Raw genomic sequence first — 21,953 nt, forward strand, 5'->3', positions numbered from 1 at the left:
AAGTGATCAGAGAAGTGCTCAGTGAGGTGACAGCTGAACAAAGACATGAAGCAGGTAAGCCAAGAGGATATCCAAAGATGGGTGTCCCAGGGAGAGGAGATGAGCTTGGTGAATGCAGGGCAGCAAAGGGGCCTGTATAACAGATGCAGAGTTAAGAAGGTGGGAGAGTAGAAGCAGATGCTGTCAGAGAGAGAACAGAGATCCAGAACTTGCAGGGCCCTGGGGGCCACAGGACGTTAACTCACTACCTGGTATTTTTCCATTTTCTCTCTCCCCACCCTCCTGCCCCTTCCACAGAATGTAAATGCATTGAGAGCAACAACAGTATCTGGGTTGTTCAACAGTATATACTTACTCAGCCAAGAACTGTACCAGACAGTGAACATTCAATAAATGTTTACTAGATGCATTTATTGAATAATTACTATGTACCAGGCATTGTATAAGCTCTTAGTATGCATTATCTCATAATTATTCTCACCATTTTACAGTAAGAAAACTGTAGTTTGGGGAGGTTAAATAATTGCCCAAGGTAACAAAGCAGGAGACTGGAAAAGCCAAGACTTGAAATCAGGAGTGTTGACTCCAGAAACTTTATTCCACTACCTTTAAAATCACTTATAAATATGAGGTCATATTATCACTTATTATAAAAGATGGCTAAGACTAGAGAACCTGGAGCCAGGCTGCCTGGGCTCTGCCTCATACTAGCTCTATGACTCTGGGGAAGTCCTTAACTTCTGTATGAATCACATTCTTCAGCTCTAAAGTGAGGATGACAATAATGAACTACATTATTGGCCATTGTGAGACTTAAAAAAACTAATCCACATATAAGAACTTTAAGGTGTTTGGCACATTAAAAGTACTTATTAAGTGTAAGCTATTATTTATTCCCAGAGTCTTTAAGCCTTATATATCTTTCCAGCTATGAGACTAGTATGAGGCACTGTATCTTCTACAACCTGGAGCTGTACTTCTAGGACAAATGAAAGCACCTGACATAAGGTGGTTAACATCAGTGGGCACCAGTCCCTTACTTTAATTGTATCGTTTTTATCTTAGAAGTCAAATATTAATATTTTCTGTTGGCAACCATAAGAAAAAGTTTTGATGGTAATCAATAACTTCTAATGTGGCTCCATGTTTCTCCTGTTTGAAAAATTCAGGAGAAAGTAATTCCAGAAAAAGCTGATCATCTTATCTGGAATCACTTCTCATCCTACATAAGTGGGATACCGTTAGAGATAACCAGCTTCTCTGTGTTTGTTATTAGGTTTCTAAAATCAAGGTTACCACATTTGTAAGAGTAAAACCTTTTGACTGAGGAAGTCAGATGATCAATCTATCTTCCTTCCATGAGTGCAATGCAAGGAGGGGAGCGGAGGGAAGTGAGGGTGTATGGGAATTGAGAGACAAGACAGATTTAAAAAATATCCTTCCTTACAATTATTCAATACTTTATTCAATTCCTCATATTATTCAAATACTTTAAATGTGTACCATGGTCATCCAACTTAGAATAAGAAGGGGGAAAATATAAGGAAGATTGAAAAAACTGAGAATTAAAAATTGAGCCATGAGAAAAGTATTAAAAATCAAGATAGCCAAAGTTCAGTGAAATCTAATGAAGTGGTTCCCACCTACTTTATCACTAAAACTCTTTTACATGTTTCTTTTATAGACTTGAAATTGGAATACATTTTGTCTATCAAACTATATTTGATTTCTAAAATGTTTTCTATTTTAATTCAGTTGTAACTGTGAAATAAATCATATCCCAAGTATTCATTTAATATTATCTATCTGATCAGAACTATTGATCACTATATAACCAATATTACCATAGTATTGATATAATTTCAATAAAAGCAAAGAAGCATAACATATTGTTACTCTATGGAACCTTATACAAAATATACAATGGTATTTTAGGCTGCAAATAGTTACAGATACTACTTTTACCACCACAGATCTTACAGTGATTTTTAAATTAAACTTTTTGAGATAATTTTAGATTTACATGCAGATGTAGAAATAACGCAAAGACCCCATGTACCCTTTATTCAGTTTTCACCCATGGTAACATCTTACAAAATGACAGCATATTATCAAAGCCAGTAAAATACCGATTCTGAGGCAGTGAAGTCCCGAACATTTCCATCACCACAAGGATCCGTCATACTGTCTTTTCATAGCCACAACCACTTTCCTGTCACCCACACCTACTCCTAAATCCCTGTCTAACTCTAATTTGTTCTTCATTTCTATATATTTTTTTCACTTCGGAAATGTTATACAAATAGTATATAAACTTCTATATGAATCATATAGTATATAAACTTCTGGGATGGACTTTTTCTCAGTGTAATCCTCTGGAGATTCATCTGGGTTGTTCTGTGAAAAACAGTTTGTTCCTTTTCATCCCTGAATAGTGTTTCATGGCATGGACGTACCAAAGATTTTAATAAGCCACAGGAGGATGCCTGGGTTGCTTCTAGTTTAGGGCTATTATGAGTGCAGCTGGTATAAACACTCGTGTGTAGATTTTTGAGTGAACATTTAACTTTTCATCTCTCTGGGATCAATGCCTTGGGACTGCAATTGCTGGGTCATACAGTAGTTTCATGTCTACTTTTTAAAGAACTACCAACGTTTTCCAGAGTGACTAAAACATTTCACATTCACACAAGCAATATATAAGTGATCCACTGTCTCTGCATCCTCATTAGCATTTGGTGTTGTCACTTTATATTTTTAGCCATTCTGATAGGTGTGTAGTATATCTCATTGTGGTTTTAATGTGCATTTCCCTAATTCAATACTGTTAACATCTATTCATGTGCTAATTGCTACCTATGTATCTTCTTCAGTGAAATGTCTCTTCATGTCTCTTGTCCATGTTTTAATTTGACAGTTTGGAGGAGTTATTTGTATGTTATAGATAATGAACTTTTGTCAGATATGTGATTTGCAAATATTTTTCTTTCAGGCTGCAGACTGTCTTTTCATCCTCTTATGAGGGTCTTTCACAGAGCAAAAGTATTTAAGTTTTGATGAAATCTTATCAATATTTCCTTTAATGGATCTCGCTTTTGGTGTAAAGTCTAAGGACTCTTTGCCAAGCCTTAGATCCAGAAAATATCCTCATGATTCTTGTTAGAAGATCTATAGTTTCATATTTTACATTTATGCCCATGATCCATTCTGAATTAATTTTTGTAATGTTGTGAAAAAATTTATCTTTCCTTTATTGCTTTTTGCACCTTTGTCAAAAATGAGGTAGGCATGTTTATATGGGCTTATTTCTGGGTTCTGTCTTCCATTTCATAATCAATGTGTCTGTACATCTGCCATATAGTATTGGCAGTCTTGATTATACTATACAGTCTTGATTACTGCAGCTATAAAATAAGTCTTGAAATTACACACACAAATTTCACCTATTTTATTCTTCTTTTTCCAATTGTTTCAGTTCTATTAGGTTGGTGCAAAAGTAATTGTGGTTTTGCCATTAAAAAATGACAAAAAGCACAATTACTTTTGCAGCAACTTAGTAGCTCCTTGGCCTTTCCATGTATATTTTCTAATGAAATTGCCTATAACTACAAAATATCCTTCTGGGGATGTGGAAAGGAATTGTGTTAAACCTGCAAGGCAATTTATGGAAAACTGATATATCTCTCTGTTAAATCTCCCAATCTATGAAACTTGCATATCTCTTCATTAATTTAGATCACTGATTTTTCTCACTGGCATTGTGTAGTTTTCAACATATAAGTCCTCTATATGTTTTGTTAAATTTATACTTAGGTATTTCACATTTTTTGAGTGATTGTGAAATGTATTTTTAATTTTGGCGTCCATGTATCCATTGATAATGTACAGACATACAACTGATTTTTGTGTTCTTGTATCCTGCAACCTTGCTGAATGTACTTCTTGGTTGCAGTAGTTTTTGCTGAGTGTGTGTTTTTTATTCCTGGAGGTCGTCTATGTATACAATTATGTCATCTGGAAATAGTGATGGTTTTACTTTTATCCTTTCAACTTGGTTGCCTTTTGTTTCCTTTTCTTGCCTTATTCCAGTGAATTTACAATTAGAGTGGTTAGAGGAGATATCCTTGCTTAGTTCCTAAGTTCCTTAGTTCGATGCGGACCACTCAGTCTTTTATCATTAAGCATAAATTCAGCTGTAGGTTTCTTGTAAACACTCTTTATCAAATTCAGGAAATTATTATCTATTCCTATTTTTATGACAGTTTTTATCATGAATAGTTTAAACTTCAGTGCTTTTTCGGCATCAGTTGATACGACGAGGTGATTTGTTTTCTTCTTTACTCTATCAATGTGGTGTACTACAATGATAGATTTTTGAATCTTGAACTGGCATTGTGTCCCTCGCATAACCCCACTTGGTCATGGTATATAATTCTTCTTATATAATGCTGTATGTGTTCTACTCACTAATTTTTTTTTCCTTTTTTTTTGGTAGAGAAGGGGTCTTACTGTGTATCCCAGGCTGGTCTCAAATTCCTAGGCTCAAGTGATCCTCCCGCGTCAGCCTCCCAGAGTGCTGGGATTGCAGGCATGAGCTACCATGTTTGTCCCACTAACATGTTTTTCATGATTTTTGTATTTATATTCGTGAGGAATATCTGTCTACAGGGATTTTGTATTGTCTGTCTGGTTTTGGTATCAGCGTAAACCTACAAACTAGAAAATGAACATTTTCTCCGAAAGAGACTGTACAGAATTTGAAGTTAACTCTCTTATTTTTTTGAGACAGGATCTTGCTGTGTCAGCCAGGTTAGAGTGCAGTGGTGCAATCATGGCTCACTGTAACCTCGACCTCCAGGGCTCAAGTGATCCTCCCACTTCAGCCTCCTGAATCGCTGGGACTACGGGCACATGCCACTACATCCGGCTTATTTAAAACATTTTTTTTCTAGACACAGGATTTCACTATCTTGCCCGGGTTGGTCCCGAACTCCTGAACTCAAGTGATCCTCCCGGCGTGGCCTCCCAAAGTGCTGGGATTACATGCATGAGCCATCGCATTCTACCAGTTAACTGTATTTTAAGTGTGTGGTATAATTCTCACCACTTGGGTCTACCTATTTCTTTTTTGCAAGTTTTAAAATTATGGGCCGGGCGCGGTGGCTCAAGCCTGTAATCCCAGCACTTTGGGAGGCCGAGACCAGCGGATCACGAGGTCAGCAGATCGAGACCATCCTGGCTAACCCAGTGAAACCCCGTCTCTACTAAAAAATACAAAAAACTAGCCGGGCGAGGCGGCGGGCGCCTGTAGTTCCAGCTACTCGGGAGGTTGAGGCAGGAGAATGGCGTGAACCCGGGAGGCGGAGCTTGCAGTGAGCTGAGATCCGGCCACTGCACTCCAGCCTGGGCGACAGACCGAGACTCCGTCTCAAAAAAAAAAAAAAAAATTATGAACTCAATTTCCTTAGTAATTTTAGGATTATTCAAATGATATATTTTATATTGGATAATTTGTGATAGTTTGTGTTTTTCAAGCAGTTTGTCCATTTCTTCTAAGATGTCCAATGTATGTGCATATTATTCCCTTATTATCCTTTTGATATCTTCAGGGTCCACAGTGATTCATCTGATTCATTCCTGACACTGACAATTTATATCTCCTCTCTTTTTTTTTGTCAGTCCTGGTACAGATTTGTCAATTTTATTTATTTCCTTTTTAAATGATTTTATCTTTTGTTTTTCTGTTTTAAATTTCAGTAACTTCTGCTCTTATTTCGTCTTGTTTACTTTAGGTTTGCTTTTGTTTATAGGTTGTTGAGGTGGGTGCTTACATTATAAATTTGAGACTTACTCTTTTCTATTATACACATGTGTTGTTATAATTTTCCTCTCAGCACTGCTTCAGCTGTGTCCCCAAGTTTTTGATACGTTGTATTTTTCTTTTCATTCAGTTCAGTGTATTTTAAAAATTTCCCTTGAAAATTTCTCTTTGACCCCTGGATTATTTAGAAATATGATGTTTAAGTTTCAAGTGTTTAGAGATTTTACTATATTTCTGCTGTTGATTTCTATTTTAATTTCATTGTGGCTGGAGAATACTCTCTATGGTTTCACTTGTTTAAATTTTTTGAGGTTTTTGAATTAAAATTTGTTTAATTGCCCAGAACTCAGTCTATTTTAGTATATGTTCCATGGGCATTTGAAAAGAATGTATTGCTGTTGTTGGGCAGATTATCCTATAAATGTCTACCAGATCCTGTTGGTTGATGATATTGCCGAGTTCTGTATCCTTGCTGATTTTGTTTGCCAAATCTTGAGAGACAGATATTGAGGTCTCCAACTATAAATGTAGATTTGTCTATTCACCTTTCAGTTCAATTTTTGCTTCATACATTTTGCAGCTCTGTTTTTTGATGCAATTAGAATTGTTATGTCACGGGAGGGGAGGGGGCTGAAGGTTGAGCGGATTACTAATGGCCAGTAATTTAATCAACAATGCCTCCAAAATGACGCTTCTATAAATCCCAAAAGGACAGGGTTGGGAGAGCTTCTGGGTTACTGAATACATCCATGGGCTGGGAGTGTGGTGCACCCCAAGTTCCACAAGACTTGTGCTCAGGACCCTTCTGAACCTTGCCTTATGTATTTCTTCATGTGGCTGTTCATCTGTGTCCTTCATAATATCCTCTATAATAAGCCAGTATATGTAAGTATTTCCCTGAGTTCTGTGAGCCATTCCAGCAAATGACTGAACTTGATGAGGGAGTGAGTCATGGGAAATGCCAATTTATAGACTCTCCATCAGAAATACTGGATGCCTGGACTTGTGATTGGCATTCGAAGTGGGGAAAATCTTGTGAGACTGAGCCTTTAACTGTGGGATATTAGTCTGCCTCTGGATAGTGTCAGAATTGAATTAAATTATGAGATACCTAGCTTGTTTTGGAGAACAGGTTGATGTGAGGCAAAACCCTACACATCTGGTCACAGATGTGTTCTGTGTTGAATGAATGCGTGTCGTAGGACACAATATTTTTTTCCCCTAGATCACAGCATATGATTGCTTAACATCACTTCTTGCATAGACTAAGGGCACACAGAAGACAAAGGTTACTTATGTTTTTCTCAGATATATTAACAAATAGTAACCACAGAGGAAAAAGGAAAATGATTTTGCTCTGGATTTAAACAGTAGGGCCAAATAAGTAATTTATGGGGTAGAAAAGCAATTCTTGGTCTAATAATGTTATTATTCATAAATGACCAACAACTCACTAGTCTACAAAATTTTGCTAATGTACTCCATTCTACTAAGTTCTTATCAATATTGTTTAGGCAATTTGGATGCCCATTGTGGATCCCTGGCTAATTTACAAGTGTAGTAAACAAAATCCTAGATTCAAAACCAGAGGAGTTTAAGCTCCTAAAAAGTTCATAATAAAAATACTTCCTTTTTATTTTTTAAATCTGTTACAGGAACTATTATTTAGAAAATTAATGACTCCTCTGTAATGTAACTCTCTAATAATGTTTGGCCATTCAGGCTTTGCTAGGAAATGGAGTAAGACCACAGAGTAATGGGTAAGAATGATAATCTATCTGTAAGCAATAGTATAGTTGGGCCAGGCCTTTACTGAATAATATTAATTTATGATGTTGTTGTTGTCTCTCTCTGGTGACAACAAACTTTCAACTTTTCAAACTTTTCTGATCACAGCCCACAATAAAAACTACATCATATGTTATTACCCAGTGTGAAAACACACACACACACAGACACACACACACATACAACTAAATAAAAATTTCATGAAACAATACTTTACTATTTGGGATGTACTCTGATCAATATATTGTTTTCTATTGTTCTCTTTTATTCTATTAAGTAAAATACCCTAAAAGCTACTACATTAATTTTATGACCCGCTAATGGGTAGTGAGTGACTCTCAGCTGCTCTAGGAGAAAACCTAGGCTGCAGTTTCCGAAATACATAAATGTAGTCATCGTCTTCCTACAGTGGAACATTCTCTGCTGATGGGGTAGGATGGGATGGAAGGTATGGTTTAACCAAGTAATGTTTCCTTGGAGTTCAACATGCTTAATATTTAAACTGGGAATTTTCATCCTTTAAAATTTGGAGCAGGGTTTCATGATGGCACCCCCTTAGTCAATTAAATTAAGTGCTACTTCCTTGCTTAGAATACATTTTTATGCATGCAATACAGCACGTTTGAAATATTTTAAAAGCTTTTTCTTAAAAAGCAATATATATTTAGTAAACAAAAATGCAAACAAATATACAAAATCCAAAACCCAAGAGATAATCATGGTAACATATGTTATTTTGTTTATATATCTGTCCTACACACAGACACACTTAAAAATCACACACACACAATTTGCATTCCCATGACCAAGAGATAATTGTGGTAACATTTTATGCGTCATTTTGTTTAGATATACACAGACAAATTTAAAATAATACACATACAATTTGGATTTTACATGCAGATATGTCTTCCTCCAACTATTATAAACATCAAAAGGTATCTTAAAGTATTTTGTAGGCTGGAGAATATTATAAAATGAGATAATTTATTATATCTCTATTTATACACATTTAGATTTTGTTCAAGTTTGTGAGTGCTTTTTATTTTTGTTTACGGTGTTCTGCCATAAAAATTTATGCATTCATTTGATTTATGCACTCAACTGCATTTATTTTTACCTTAGATATTTTTTCTTTTCCTTTATGCCTACAAATTCCCTCCTAATTTCTACTCCAATCTAGAGACAGGTAAATATTAGATATAGTAAGAATAAATCCAATGTTCCCTTACTGTTTTGGGGTAGATTTTTAAAAATCATGCTAAGTAAATATTGTTCCATTCACTTAAAAAAATAGTAACGGGTAGTGAATATTACTGAATGGAGTTCAATACCAGGTGCCAATGCCTAGTTTGCAGTATAAGTTTGGTGAAAATTTTGTTGAATGAATCAACAATCATATTTTTTTTTGTTTGTTTTTGAGATGGAGTTTTGCTCGTCACCCACCTGGAGTGCAATGGCGTGATCTCAGCTTACTGCAACCTCCGCCTTCTGGTTCAAGTGAACCCTCAGCCTCCCGAAGTAGCTGGGACTACAGGCATGCGCCACCACCCCTGGTTAATTTTTTTTGTATTTTTAGTAGAGACGGGGTTTCACCATTTTGGCCAGGCTGGTCTCAAACTCCTGACCTCAGGTGATCTGCCCACCTTGGCCTCCCAAAGTACTGGAATTACAGGCATGGGCCACTGAACCGAGCCCATCTTTTTAAAACAATGAAAAAGAACTGAAAACTAGTCAACAGTTATAGAAATGTACAAAGTGGAAAGTGAATCTCTTGAAATTGTGTTCCTCAAGATAAATGTTAATTTAATGCTTATCCTTCCAGATTTTTTTCTATGAAGTGAGAATTATTTTTTTATTTTATTATTTATTTATTTACTTTTTTCGAGACAGTCTTACTCCTTCACCAAGGCTGGAGTGCAGTGGTGTGATCTTGGTTCACTGCAACCTCTACCTCCCGGGTCCAAGCGATTCTCATGCCTCAGTCTCCTGAGTAGCTGGAATCACAGGCGACTGCCACCACGCACAACTTTTGTATTTTTAGTGGCAATGGGGCTTTGCCATGTTGGCCAGGCTGGTCTTGAACTCCTGACCTCAAGTGAACCACCTGCCTTGGCCTCCCAAAGTGGTGGGATTACAGGCATAAGCACCTGGCCTGAATTATTCATTTAACTGCACACAAATATATGTAAATAGATGTTTACTGTTGTACTGTTGTATTATATAGTAAAACAAAAAATAGAGGATTGGCTAGAGTAGCTATTGTATCTTTATACAAAATAGCCCCCAAAGAAATCAGGATTATCTGTATGAACAGACATGGAGAGATGTACACAATATATTATTATATGAAAAAAAAAAGAAAAAGAAAGTATTTTAAAAATTGATGCATTGCTATAACAATTAAGAGATTTTCCCATTTTAAACCATCAGTGCATTCCTTAGATAATCGTCTACTTGATTATGTTAAGTAGGCAATTCTTTAAAAATACAGACAAATTTAAGTTGTTAGTTTTTAGATAGGATTTTCACTGATATCCCACCAATGAACTTAGTTTTTGGTTTTGAGTATTCTGGCTCTACCCGAGTTATACTAGCTTCATGAAATGTAATAAATAACTTCATCTTGTTGTCCTGTATTCTGGAACAACTTACCTAGCACTGAAATCATCTGCATCTTCAAAGTCTAAAAGAATTAACTGATAAAACCAGCTGGTCCCAGAGCCTTTTTTGTAAAGGTTTAATATGTACAAGAATTAAAAACATAAAGAAGTAATTTGTTCAAATTATCGATATCCTTATTTATCTTGAACTACAGTGACTGATAGTGGTATATTAAAGTATAATTGTGGCCGGGCGCGGTGGCTCACGCCTGTAATCCCAGCACTTTGGGAGGCTGAGGTGGGTGGATCACGAGGTCAGGAGATCGAGATCATCCTGGCTAACACAGGTGAAACCTCATCTCTACTAAAAATACAAAAAATTAGCCAGGCGTAGTGGTGGCCGCCTGTGGTCCCAGCTGCTGGGGAAGCTGACGGAGGGGAATGGCATGAACCCAGGAGGCGGAGCTTGCAGTGAGCCGAGATCGTGCCACTGCACTCCAGCCTGGGCGACAGAGCGAGACTGTGTCTCAAAAAAAAAAAAAGTGTAATTGTGTTTGTCAATTTCTCCTTGAATATTAAAAAAAAAAATTGTTATATGGAATGTTTCTGTGCTGAAGCAAGCAGTACAACTGAGACTCTTAAATGTGTGCAATTAGCTAAAAAAGTAAACTCACTCTGGGGTATATTTGATTTAGTAAGGCCATTACATAACATGGCAATGTTCATATAATGAGTTCTTCCTTTTTTTTTTGGCCAAAAAAATAGAGGGGTGACAGCAACTCTGCTTATACTTCTTCATGGTTAAAACTCTAGGCATCTTGAAAGAAGCATATTCAGATTCCTTTTCTTATTTAGATAACTAAAATTATCACAGTTGTATTTACTGTAATTTGGATCTAACCTCAGTCAGTCAGCCATCTGTTAAAAGCAGACATCCTTTGCTCAATCTTATTTCTTTTTTGTCTTAATTGCATTTTCCTTTATTATTTATTTAAATGTATAACCAGATTTTTTCTTTATAACAATTTATCAAAAAAAACTCTCTCTATATATTGCAGCTTCTATTCTACATATAAAAAAACCAGTAGTAGTTTATATTATAGTATTAATTGGATTCTTAATTTTTACTTCTAAGATGAACTTAATTAACTAATTTGCACTTCACTCTCTGACCAAGAAAACACAAGTAATTTCACCCAATCTCTCTGCTACTTCAACTAAAAAATAAGGATAATGAGTTGGCTCCATTGTAATAGGGATCTATAAAGAATTGAAAGTGAACATTTTTTGTCATAAGAACCTTTTATAATCTACCAATGTAAGTCTATGGAAAGACTAAGTATAATGAAAGTGAAGATTTTTTTAAGGAGTGTGAAAACATAATTTTTTCCACCAGTTTACCTTGCCAATATATTGACTGCAGAAGTTTTTATACATTATGGGCATACATTATTGTATCTGGTCTTACCTGATCCATTTTTCAGATACCCATTTGCATCAACAGTTGTATACATGATATAAGGTCCAGGTTGATTCACTCCAAAGGGCTGCAATAGAAAAAAAAAATAGTTAAGGCTTGGAAAGTAAGTGAATTATTGGAAGTTTCAGGCAAACCTCTTTCAAAGCAAAAAATTCTTACACAGATGACAGTTACCTAGAGACCCCTTTCATAAACAGATAGCACATCAAAAGAAAGCCTGTTGTTTCCTAGGATCTTAGTGTTAAAAAATAATACACAAACAAAAAGAAAAACTGATTAGTAGAAAATTCTTAAGACTTTAAATGATTTAATAGTTGCATTTATTTAGTTCATTATTTAACTGGGTATTTCTAAGATCAAATATTCTGTTGAATATAGCATTGCTTTTTCCCTCCAGGGAGGGATTGGACATGGTTTACATTTTCCCACTAAAATACCAACATAAATAAAATCCATCCACAATAATTACAATAGAATAAAAAATACTGATGATTAGTTCTACCACATTTAAACTCCTGCACATTTAGAGAATACATTATTTTTCATTTAAGAAAAATCTGATGGATTGACAATGCCTCGATTACAATGGTGAGATTTATCTCTATTTCCTATTTCTGGAACATTCCTCAAACCTTGAATAAAATGACATACTCCTTCTCTTTAGAAACCAAGGCTAATTAAATAGAACATAAAGAAACCAAGGATTGCAATGGACATCCTAAGATGACAGAATGTTTAAGAAATGCTTTAAGTTCTTTTGAATATTTTTCACAGCATCAAAATTCTACTGATCTTCCCAGAAAAGTACAGAAAAGTTAATAATGACATTTGGATAGGTTACTGATGCTTTAAAAATGATTTTTCTCTAGGATGATAAGAAGTAATATGATTTCATTAACATCACAATTGCCTGACTGATATTTTAAGATCTTTAGAAGTCCATATGCTTCCAATGGCTATGAGAAAATAGGTTGCTATAAGAATGGAATTACTCATAAGACATTACTAATTGATTAGATGATTCATGAATAAATCACACAAATATGCAAAATAAACTTATTAAGAAACATTTTTATGTGGAAAGATGAATATTACACTTTGTACTACACACTACTTTCATGACAGAATTAGCAAAATGTATCTACATTCTTATTTTGCAGATGGGCAAGGAAAAGCATTGTTCTCTCTCCTACGTGTATTCAGTTAAAAAAAAATCAGGTCAGCATGTGTCTGATAGAGTCCTAAAGCTGAAGTTCACCTATCATCATGAACCAGTCATTCTGATATTTGAAGACAAGGTCTAGAGATCCTGATCCAGTTCCTCTACACAGTGGTTCTCAAAGCATGTTACAGGGAAACCCTGGGGGTCCCAGAACACCTTCAGAAGGTCACATTAGGTAAAAACTATTTTCATAATAATATTAAGACATTATTTGCATTTTACACAGTGTTAACATTTGTATTAATAGAGCAAAAGCAAAGATGTGGGTAATTAGCAGTGGCACCAAACAACGGATATTCAGACTTGGGTATTTAGCTAACATTTTCTTGAAAATGGACAAAGTGAGTCTATCACTTTCAGAAAACCAAATGAAAATGATAAAATTTGAGCTTCTAAGTGAATATTGTAATTTTGAAAAACTTGCATCTGCCACTGTGAGCCTGATATCTTTCCAATACTTAAGAAACTTATGATGCAATCAGTGGTAATATTAACAAATATTATTTAAAAATATTGTACAATAAAATGTGTTAACATGAGGAAGATCTGCATAACTCAGTAAACCAAAATTTCCAAAATTACCAATGCATGATAGTACGAAACCATTCATGGGTGAAAGATCCATCTAAAGTGCAAGGTAGACAAATACATCTTAGTGTAACAGAGTAGTGTAGAATCACTTCTGGAATGGTTAGTAAGGACCTCAAAAAAATCTGCTCCTCAATAAAAGCAATGAGAATACTGGCAGAAAGTTGTTGAAATCAACTTTTTCAGAACTTTGCAAAAATCCAAGGAGCACTGATTTAAGAAAAATGCTGAATTTTGGTAAGAACAATTACCTCTGTTGTGTTTTAAACTGCCTTATTTCCATGCCTCTCTCCCCAGCGCTGAAGTAGCCTTGAAAACCAACAGCTTTGCAACTAAGGTAGCTATGCAAATGAAGAGCCTACCAGGTACTGGAGGGGGCAGAACAGGTTTAGAGCTCCCCAGATATCCATTCCCCGAGAAATGTAACTATATGACCTTTCCGGAAGCTCCCTGAAAAGCTCTATTCTCAGGGTGTGTCTTTTTTTAATAGACTGAGAGCTTGCTCTGTGTGAACAAGCTCCATCACTGTAAAGTTTCTTGAAAAGAATCATCAGCAATTGTTTAACATTGCAGTTGCCTGAGGCAGTGATTATCAATGGGGGTCATTAATGAGAGGTTGACCAAATCTTAAAAGGAAAAACGGAAATGAGATATTCATAGGGGACTCTAAAAAGCTCTGACTTATTTCTGGGAATCTAGAAGTTCATGAACATATGCAGCACTATGTTTGTGCCCCAGAAAGACTGGAGAAGGGCCTGACCTCTCATTTAAGGAAATATCTGGCCATCACGGCTGGCCATTAAGCTGAGTGGCAACTTCAGTGGCCACACACAACAAAGAATGAAGACTACAGTATTAGTCTGGGAAAGTTACTGAACAAACAGCAGTAAGAGCAAAAACCACAAACCCAGGCAATGGGAGAAATCTGGGAAGATTTCTGGAGTTGATATATAGTTAAAAATGTCCAGTTTTCAATAAAAAAAATTGTGACATGCAAAGACACAGTATGGCTCATACATCGGGGAAAAAAAACAGTCAAAATAACTGCCTCCAAGGAAGCATAGATGTTAGATTTATTAGGTAAAGACTTTAAATCTGCTATAATAAACATGTTCACCAGTCTGGGCAATATGGGGAGGCCTTGTCTTCATGAAAAGTTAAAAAAATTAGCTGGGCGTGGTGGCAAGTGTCTGTGGTCCCAGCTACTCAGGAGGCTGAGGTGGGAGGATTGCTTGAGCCTGGGAGGTTGAGGCTGTAGTGAGCCATGACTGCACCACTGCACTCTAGCCTGGGCAACAGAGTGAGACCCTGTCAAAAAAGAAGACTGTTCAAAGAATTAAAGGAAAGGAAATCATGTCTAAATAACTGAAGAAAATTATGAGAACACTGTCTCACCACAGTATCAATAAAGAGAAATCACAAAATAGAACAAAACTGAAATTCTACAGTACAATAACTGAAATGAAAAATTAACTAGCGAGGCTCAATAGAAGATTTACACTGGCAGAAGAAATAATCAGCAAAATTGAAGACATGTCAATTCATATTATCTAGTCTGAAGGACAGAAAAAAAGGGAATAAAAAAATGAACAGAGCCTCTGAGACATATGAAGCACCATTAAGAATACCAACAATAATGGGAGTCCCAGAAGAGAGGAAAGAGGTAGAAATAATGTGAAGCAATAATGGCTAAAACCACCTAAATTTAATGCAACATTAACCTGTACATCCAAAAAGCTCAATGAACGCCAAGTACGGTAAACTCAAAGAGATCCACGCCAAGATACATCACAATCAAACCCTACCTATCATATCATAGTTAACATTTTGAAAGCCAAAGAGTGAATGTTGAAAGCAGCAAGAGACAAGCAATTCATCATGGACAAGGTATCCTCAGAAGCATTAACAGCTCAATTCTCATCAGAAACCCAGGAGGCTAAAAGGCAATAGGATGACAAATTCAAAGTGTTAAAAGAAAAAGACTGTCAGCCAAGAAGTCTAAAATCCAGCAAAAATATCCTTCAAAAATGAACAGGAAATTCACATATTGCCAGATAAAACCAGAAAGAACTTGTTATTAGCACACCTGACTTGTAGGAAATACTAAAGGGAATTCTGGCTGATCTGAAAGGACACTAGACAGTAACTTGAATCCACACAAATAAATAAAGAGTACTGTTAAAGGTAACTGTAAATATTCTGTGAAGACAAAGTTGGGGGAAAAAAAAAAAGGAACTGTAGGTAAATGTGGTATAAATACATTTTTGTCTGCAGCTCTTTTCTTTTACCTGATATAAAAAGACTATTGCTTGAAACAATAATTCTAAAACCATCTTGCTGGTCTCATAATGCTTGAAGATGTAATTTGTATGACAATAATAGTACAAATTGAGATTATGTTAGAGCAAAGTTTTTATCAGCTACTAAAATTAAGCTGGAATTAATATGAACTAGAGTGTTTCTAAGTTACAATGTTAATTGTAATCCTGAGAGCAACTACTAACAAAATAACTTTTTTTGTGTGTGTGTGAGACCAAGTCTCATTCTGTCACCCAGGCTGGAGTGCAGCAGCTCGACCTCGGCTCACTGCAACCTCCGTCTCCTGGATTCAAGCAATTCTTCTGCCTCAGCCTCCCGAGTAACTGAACTACAGGAGCGTGAGACCATGCCCAGCGAATTTTTTTTTGCATTTTTGATAGAGATGGGATTTCACCATATTGGCCAGGCTGGTCTTGTACTCCCGACCTCCTGATCTGCCTGCCTCAGACTCCCAACCAAAGTGCTGGGATTACATGCATGAGCCACCGCACCCAGCCCAAAACAACTTTTTAAAAATAGAGTGAGGCTGGGTGCGGTCTCTACCAAAAATACAAAAATTAGCCGGGCATGGTGGTGCATGCCTGTAGTCCCAGTTACTCAGGAGGCTGAAGCAAGAGAATCACTTGAGCCCAGGAGGTGGAGGTTGCAGCAAGCCTAGGTCATGCCACTGTACTCCAGCCTGGGCAACAGAGTGAGACTCCATCTCAAAATAAATAAACAATAAATAAATAAAATAAAATAAAATATAAAAATAGAGTGAAAGAAACAACAAAAGAATTAAAATCATATCCTAGAAAATCATATCCTAGAAAATGCATAGTATAAAAGGATGCAGTAATGGTGGTATTGAGGAACCAAGAAAATATGACATATAGAAAACAAAAAAATGACAGGCATAATCTGCCTTATCACTAATTTCATTTAATATAAATGAGTTAAATGCTCCTATCAAAAAGGCAAAGATTAACCAAATGGATAAAACAATATAACGAACTATATTCCACCTATGTTATATACACGTTAGATTCATAGACAACAGATAGGCTGAAAGTAAAAGCATGGAAAGGTATACCATGGAAAAAGAAACCAAATGAGAAACGGAATGGCTATACTGATATCAGACCAAATACACCTTAACTTAATACAAATTGTTTCTAGACACAATAAAAGACATTGTATAATGATAAAAGGGTCAATCCATCAAGAAGACATGACAATTATAAGCATGTATGCACCTAACCAGCAGAGCCCCAAAGAATTTGAGGGAGAAACAGATAATTCAACAATAATAGTTGAAAACTTCAGTATACTTGTTTTAATAATGGATAGAAAAACCAGATAGAGGATCAACAGGAAAAAAAAAGATGTGAACAACGCTGTAAACCAACTAGACCTAACAGACATGTAGAGAACACTGCATCTCTGCTAGAGATGTACACATTCTCTGCTAGAGATGTACACCTAACAGACATGTAGAGAACACTGCATCTCTGCTAGCAGAGTACACATTCTTCTCAAACACACATGGAATGTTCTCCAGGAGAGACCTGGAGAACATAAAACAAGGTTTATGTTTTATGTTTTATGGTATGCGAGACCATAAAACAAGCTTTAGTAGATATAAAAGCATTGAAATTGTACAAATGATATTCTCTGATTACAACAGAATTAGAAATCAACAACAGAAGGAAATATGTGGAAATTAAACAATATTTTAATAAACAAATACCAATGAGTACCATAACAAAGTAGGAACAACTCATTGATAAAGTTTCAAAATCCACATTGCAATCAACCTTAAGAAACTGTCACTTGATGACTTTTTGGTATATATCGATTATCTGAATAGGATATTAAAACACTCCCTTTTATTTTTTTATTTTTGAGGCGGAGTCTCACTCTGTCACCCAGGCTGGAGTGCAGTGGCGCAACCTCGGCTCACTGGAAGCTTTGCCTCCCGGGTTCAGGCCATTCTGCTGCCTCAGCCTCCCGAGTAGCTGGGACTACAGGTGCCCGCCACCACATCTGGCTAATTTTGCATTTTTAGTAGAGACTTGGTTTCACCATGTTAGCCAGGATGGTCTCGATCTCCTGACCTCGTGATCCACCCGCCTCAGCCTCCCAAAGTGCTGGGATTACAGGTGTGAGCCCCCGCACCCGGCCCAACACTCCCTTTTCTATTACATAGTTATGTGAGGCTGAATTTTTTTCATCTATTTCAACCAAGGCAACATACCACAAAAATCTGAATGTAAAAGGAGGTAAGGGAACATGCTATCTTCTATTACACTAAGCATTAAAGAGATTTAAAATAACATAAAGCAATGCCTCTCTTTTCCCTAATATTTTGATATGAAAAATATAGTGTTTTAAAAAATAAAATACGTTATGTTAATATAATGGGTTATCTTTTAAAAACATTATCATTTAAAATTATTTCAGTTTTAATTTCAAATAAAGTAATGTCAGTAGATGTATCTCACATAAAGAAAAGCTCTTTGGGGTCCATAGACCAAGAAGTTTGAGAATGGCTCTTCTACACCATCTGTATAATGAACACTTCAATTCCCAATTTCCTTTCCCAACTGAAATGATACAACTGATACCTGGACCTATAAGTCTTTTGGTTTCTTATCCCATATATCATAGCATTAAGCTTCATTTTTTTCTTCTAAAATAGTGCGATTTACCTCCATATGAATGTTTAATACAAAATATACTAAAAATAGCTACGCTCATAGAAAATGCCAAGAGATCTGGAATAATTTTTACTTTGTGTTTCTTCTATACAATAAAGGTACAAGGAGTATTGCTGTCTCTTTCATACCTTTTACATAGTTGGGTTATATTAGGGCGTCCTTTTAAAGTCACATCTGATGCTTGTTCGAAATAATTCAGGGAAGTTAAATTTAGACATATTAGTGATGGTCCAATTTTTCATACTATCAGTAAGAAAAGACTATCATTGGCACCCTTTTTCTCATTCTAGGATGTGTCACATTGATGTAATGCAGTTTAGGTGTTGTATCATATAGATTCTTTCTAACTAACCTCATCTCTTGTGTGCCTACTATCATATAAAATTGGGGTTGGAATACCTCTGTTTTCTTTAGAGACTTTTTAAGTAAGCCAAATCTTGGTGGTTTCTACGTTAGTGTCAATTATCTGATTACCTAAGGGTTTGTTTCAAGGTCTTGGGCTCCTACAATGGAGTGCAAATAATACTTTAAATCATTGGCTCTGGATGATGAAATAAAAATGGAAAAACATATAAAAGATATTGTATTAGGTATAATCAATAATTAGGTATTATATGATATAAATTCATGATTCTAAAATATTAGAAAAATAGCTGACTTATAGAATGGACTTAACTTTTCTCAAGGGTAATTTTTAAAAATCCTGTTTATTTTTTAAGTGACCATTCACTGGCATTTGTCTTTATCTTCATTAACATTAGCTGCAATGCTCAATTTAGTTTAATATTGAAAATTTTATATTGTTTCTTACTCATTTCTTTAAGACATTAAATCAAATATCATTTCCTTTAATTCTGGTTATTTTCCTATGAAAACTACAAGATATTTTCCCTCTGACTAAGGTAAGTAAAGGACTGTAAAAAGGCATATTATATGCAGAAAATATCTGTATCATCGTTTTTCTATCTTTGGTACAGGAAGCATGATATTACCACTGTCAGGAGTGACAAAAGAAAGGCAAACAGAATTAAGGAGTGAGTAATCTTTTAAGGAATGTCAAATCAGTTATAATCAATAAATACTGGTTGAAGTAATGCCTGCTATACTTTAAAGCATGGTAAAACTGTACCAAGTCAGATCATTCACTTCACTAAAATAAAGATAAGAGGGTTTTTTTTTTTTTTTTTTTAAAGACAAGCTCTCACTCTGTTGCCCAGGCTGGAGCCCAGTGGTGCGATCACAGCTCACTACAGCCTTGACCTGTGCTCAGGTGATCCTCCCACCTCAGCCTCCTGAGTACCTGGGATTACAGGCGTGTGCCACCATATGCAGCTAATGTAAAACATTTTTATTCTGTAGAGACAGGATCTCACTATGTTGCCCAGGCTAGTCAGACTAGTCTCGACCTCCTGGGTTCAGGCAGTCTTCTGCCTCAGCCTCCCAAAGTGCTGGGATTACAGGTGTAAGCCACGGCGTCTGACCCAAAGATAAATGTACTTGGCCTGTGCTTTGTCAGAATGTTCCTAAATAGAATACGTAAAAGCCTGAGACCCCTTCTGATTGAAAAGATGAAAAAGTTAAAGTCACCTTGTTCTGTTGCATATATTAAAAATTAATTGTTATAACAACGGAAAGAATTGTGTTTCATTAGGAGATATTTCTGTGAGCATTAATAGGGAATGTTTTTCCTTTGCATCAGAGCTTTTCCAGAATGCATTTCTTCTGTAAATAGCTTGTAATTTATTTTTCAAGTTTTCATACTTAACAGTGAATATGCTATTGGGGTGAGAGATGCGATGGTAAACTTATCAACGAGGGCCCATTAAAAAGCAAACCAAATTCTAGAGAAAGCTCATTTATTCATACCTCAAATATGTATTATGTAACTATGTGTCAGGCACTGTGCTGGGGAGTAAAGACTGAATAATCAATAAGACACAATCCTGAAGGGACTTAACACAGATACTCACCCACTTTAAACTATAATAAGTGACAGTAGCAGGACTAGGCATAGGGTGCTAAGAAGCAACAGAAGGTGCATCCAATTCTGTGTCAAAGGGAAGCCAGGGAATTCTTTCTCGGAGGAAATGTTGTCTGAGTGCCAACTCGAAGGTCACACAGAGCAAACTAGGGGAAGGTGAAGAAGACAAGGCTTCGGTACAGAGGCAGGTGTAGGAGCAGGAGGTGATAGAGGTGACAGAACACAGCGGTTCAGGGAGCTGATTATAGAGTTGTGGGGTGGGGCGTGAAGAAAAACTGCAAGAGATAAGGCTAAAGGGGTAAACCAGGGCTCTATCTCAGGAAGCTAGATTTAGATAATCTCTCAAGGGTACAGGGGAGCCACTGAAGGTTTGTGCTTTAGAAAGATCACTATTGTAGTATGTTTTTGAAGGATAGCTTAGATAACTGCAGCAGTCAGGAAAAAAAAAAAAAGGCCTGAAATGCAGTAACAGGACAGAGAGAAGGGACAGTTGTGAGGAAAGAATGATAATCTAGTAGATTTGGGGGACAAGGGAAAGGAAAATGTGAGCCAGGGAACACGGGAAGAGGACTAGGTTTTGGGGGTGGGGAACGTTAGATTTCAGGGTCCTTCCTTGTAAGTGACTCAGATACAAAGGTCTGATATTCAGAAGAGTGGTTGACATCATTTAAAGAGTTTAGAGTAGTCCCTGCTCATGTGCGGTTTCGTGTCCTGTGGTTTCAGTTACTCATTGTACAATACCATAATGTATTTTGAGAGAGAAATATTCACATAACTTTTATTACAGTATATTGTTACAACTGTTCTATTTTATTATCAGTTATTATTGTTGTTAATCTCTTACTGTGCCTAATTTCTGAACTAAGCTTTATCATAGGTACGTATGTGTAGGAAAAACAAAGTGCATAGGGTTCAGTACTATCCAAGGTTGCAGACATCCACTGGGGATCTTGGAATGTGTCTTTGTGGATAACGGGGGACTATTGTATATACAGTGAGAAGAGAATCTAGGATGGAACCTGAAAATCACCAACATTTAAAAGATAGGCAGAAGAGAAGTCCATAAAGAAACCCGGAAGAATGGCCAGACAGGTAGGAGGAGAGCTGGGAAGAAAGAGCATGAAGGCAGCTGAGAAAAGGGAGTGTTCCTATAAGTGTTGGCAGTATCACATGCAGCTGCAGCGGCATAAGCTCAAAGGCTAGACGATAACAGTGGGTTAAGGATACTGAGGTAATGAATTTGAGAGATCCAAATGCAGGCCACTCAAGCAGTTTGGCTGAGAAAAGAAAACAGAGATGGATAGTAGCTGGAGGGGATGTGGGTTTCAGAAGGTACATATGTATATATGTACAGATAAGAGACTTAGACATCCTTAATTGCTGAAGGAAAGACACCAGCAGACAAGTGGAAGCCGGATACATAGGCCAAATAAACAGTGGAACAAGGCCCAT

At 36.3% G+C, this 21,953-nt stretch overlaps 1 protein-coding gene across 1 annotated transcript in view; it reads right to left on the bottom strand.

The window, feature by feature from the left end:
• The window catches only part of LOC105492223 (integrin alpha FG-GAP repeat containing 1), a 294,233-nt gene that overhangs the window by 40,100 nt on the left and 232,180 nt on the right, over window positions 1–21,953 (bottom strand). Inside the window, exon 14 of the mRNA XM_011759246.3 lies at window positions 11,681–11,759. Coding sequence (XP_011757548.1) covers window positions 11,681–11,759 — 79 coding nt within the window. The remainder of the gene's footprint in view (window positions 1–11,680; window positions 11,760–21,953) is intronic.

Source organism: Macaca nemestrina, chromosome 18 (genome assembly GCF_043159975.1).
Source record: "Macaca nemestrina isolate mMacNem1 chromosome 18, mMacNem.hap1, whole genome shotgun sequence".
Lineage (NCBI taxonomy): Eukaryota > Metazoa > Chordata > Mammalia > Primates > Cercopithecidae > Macaca > Macaca nemestrina.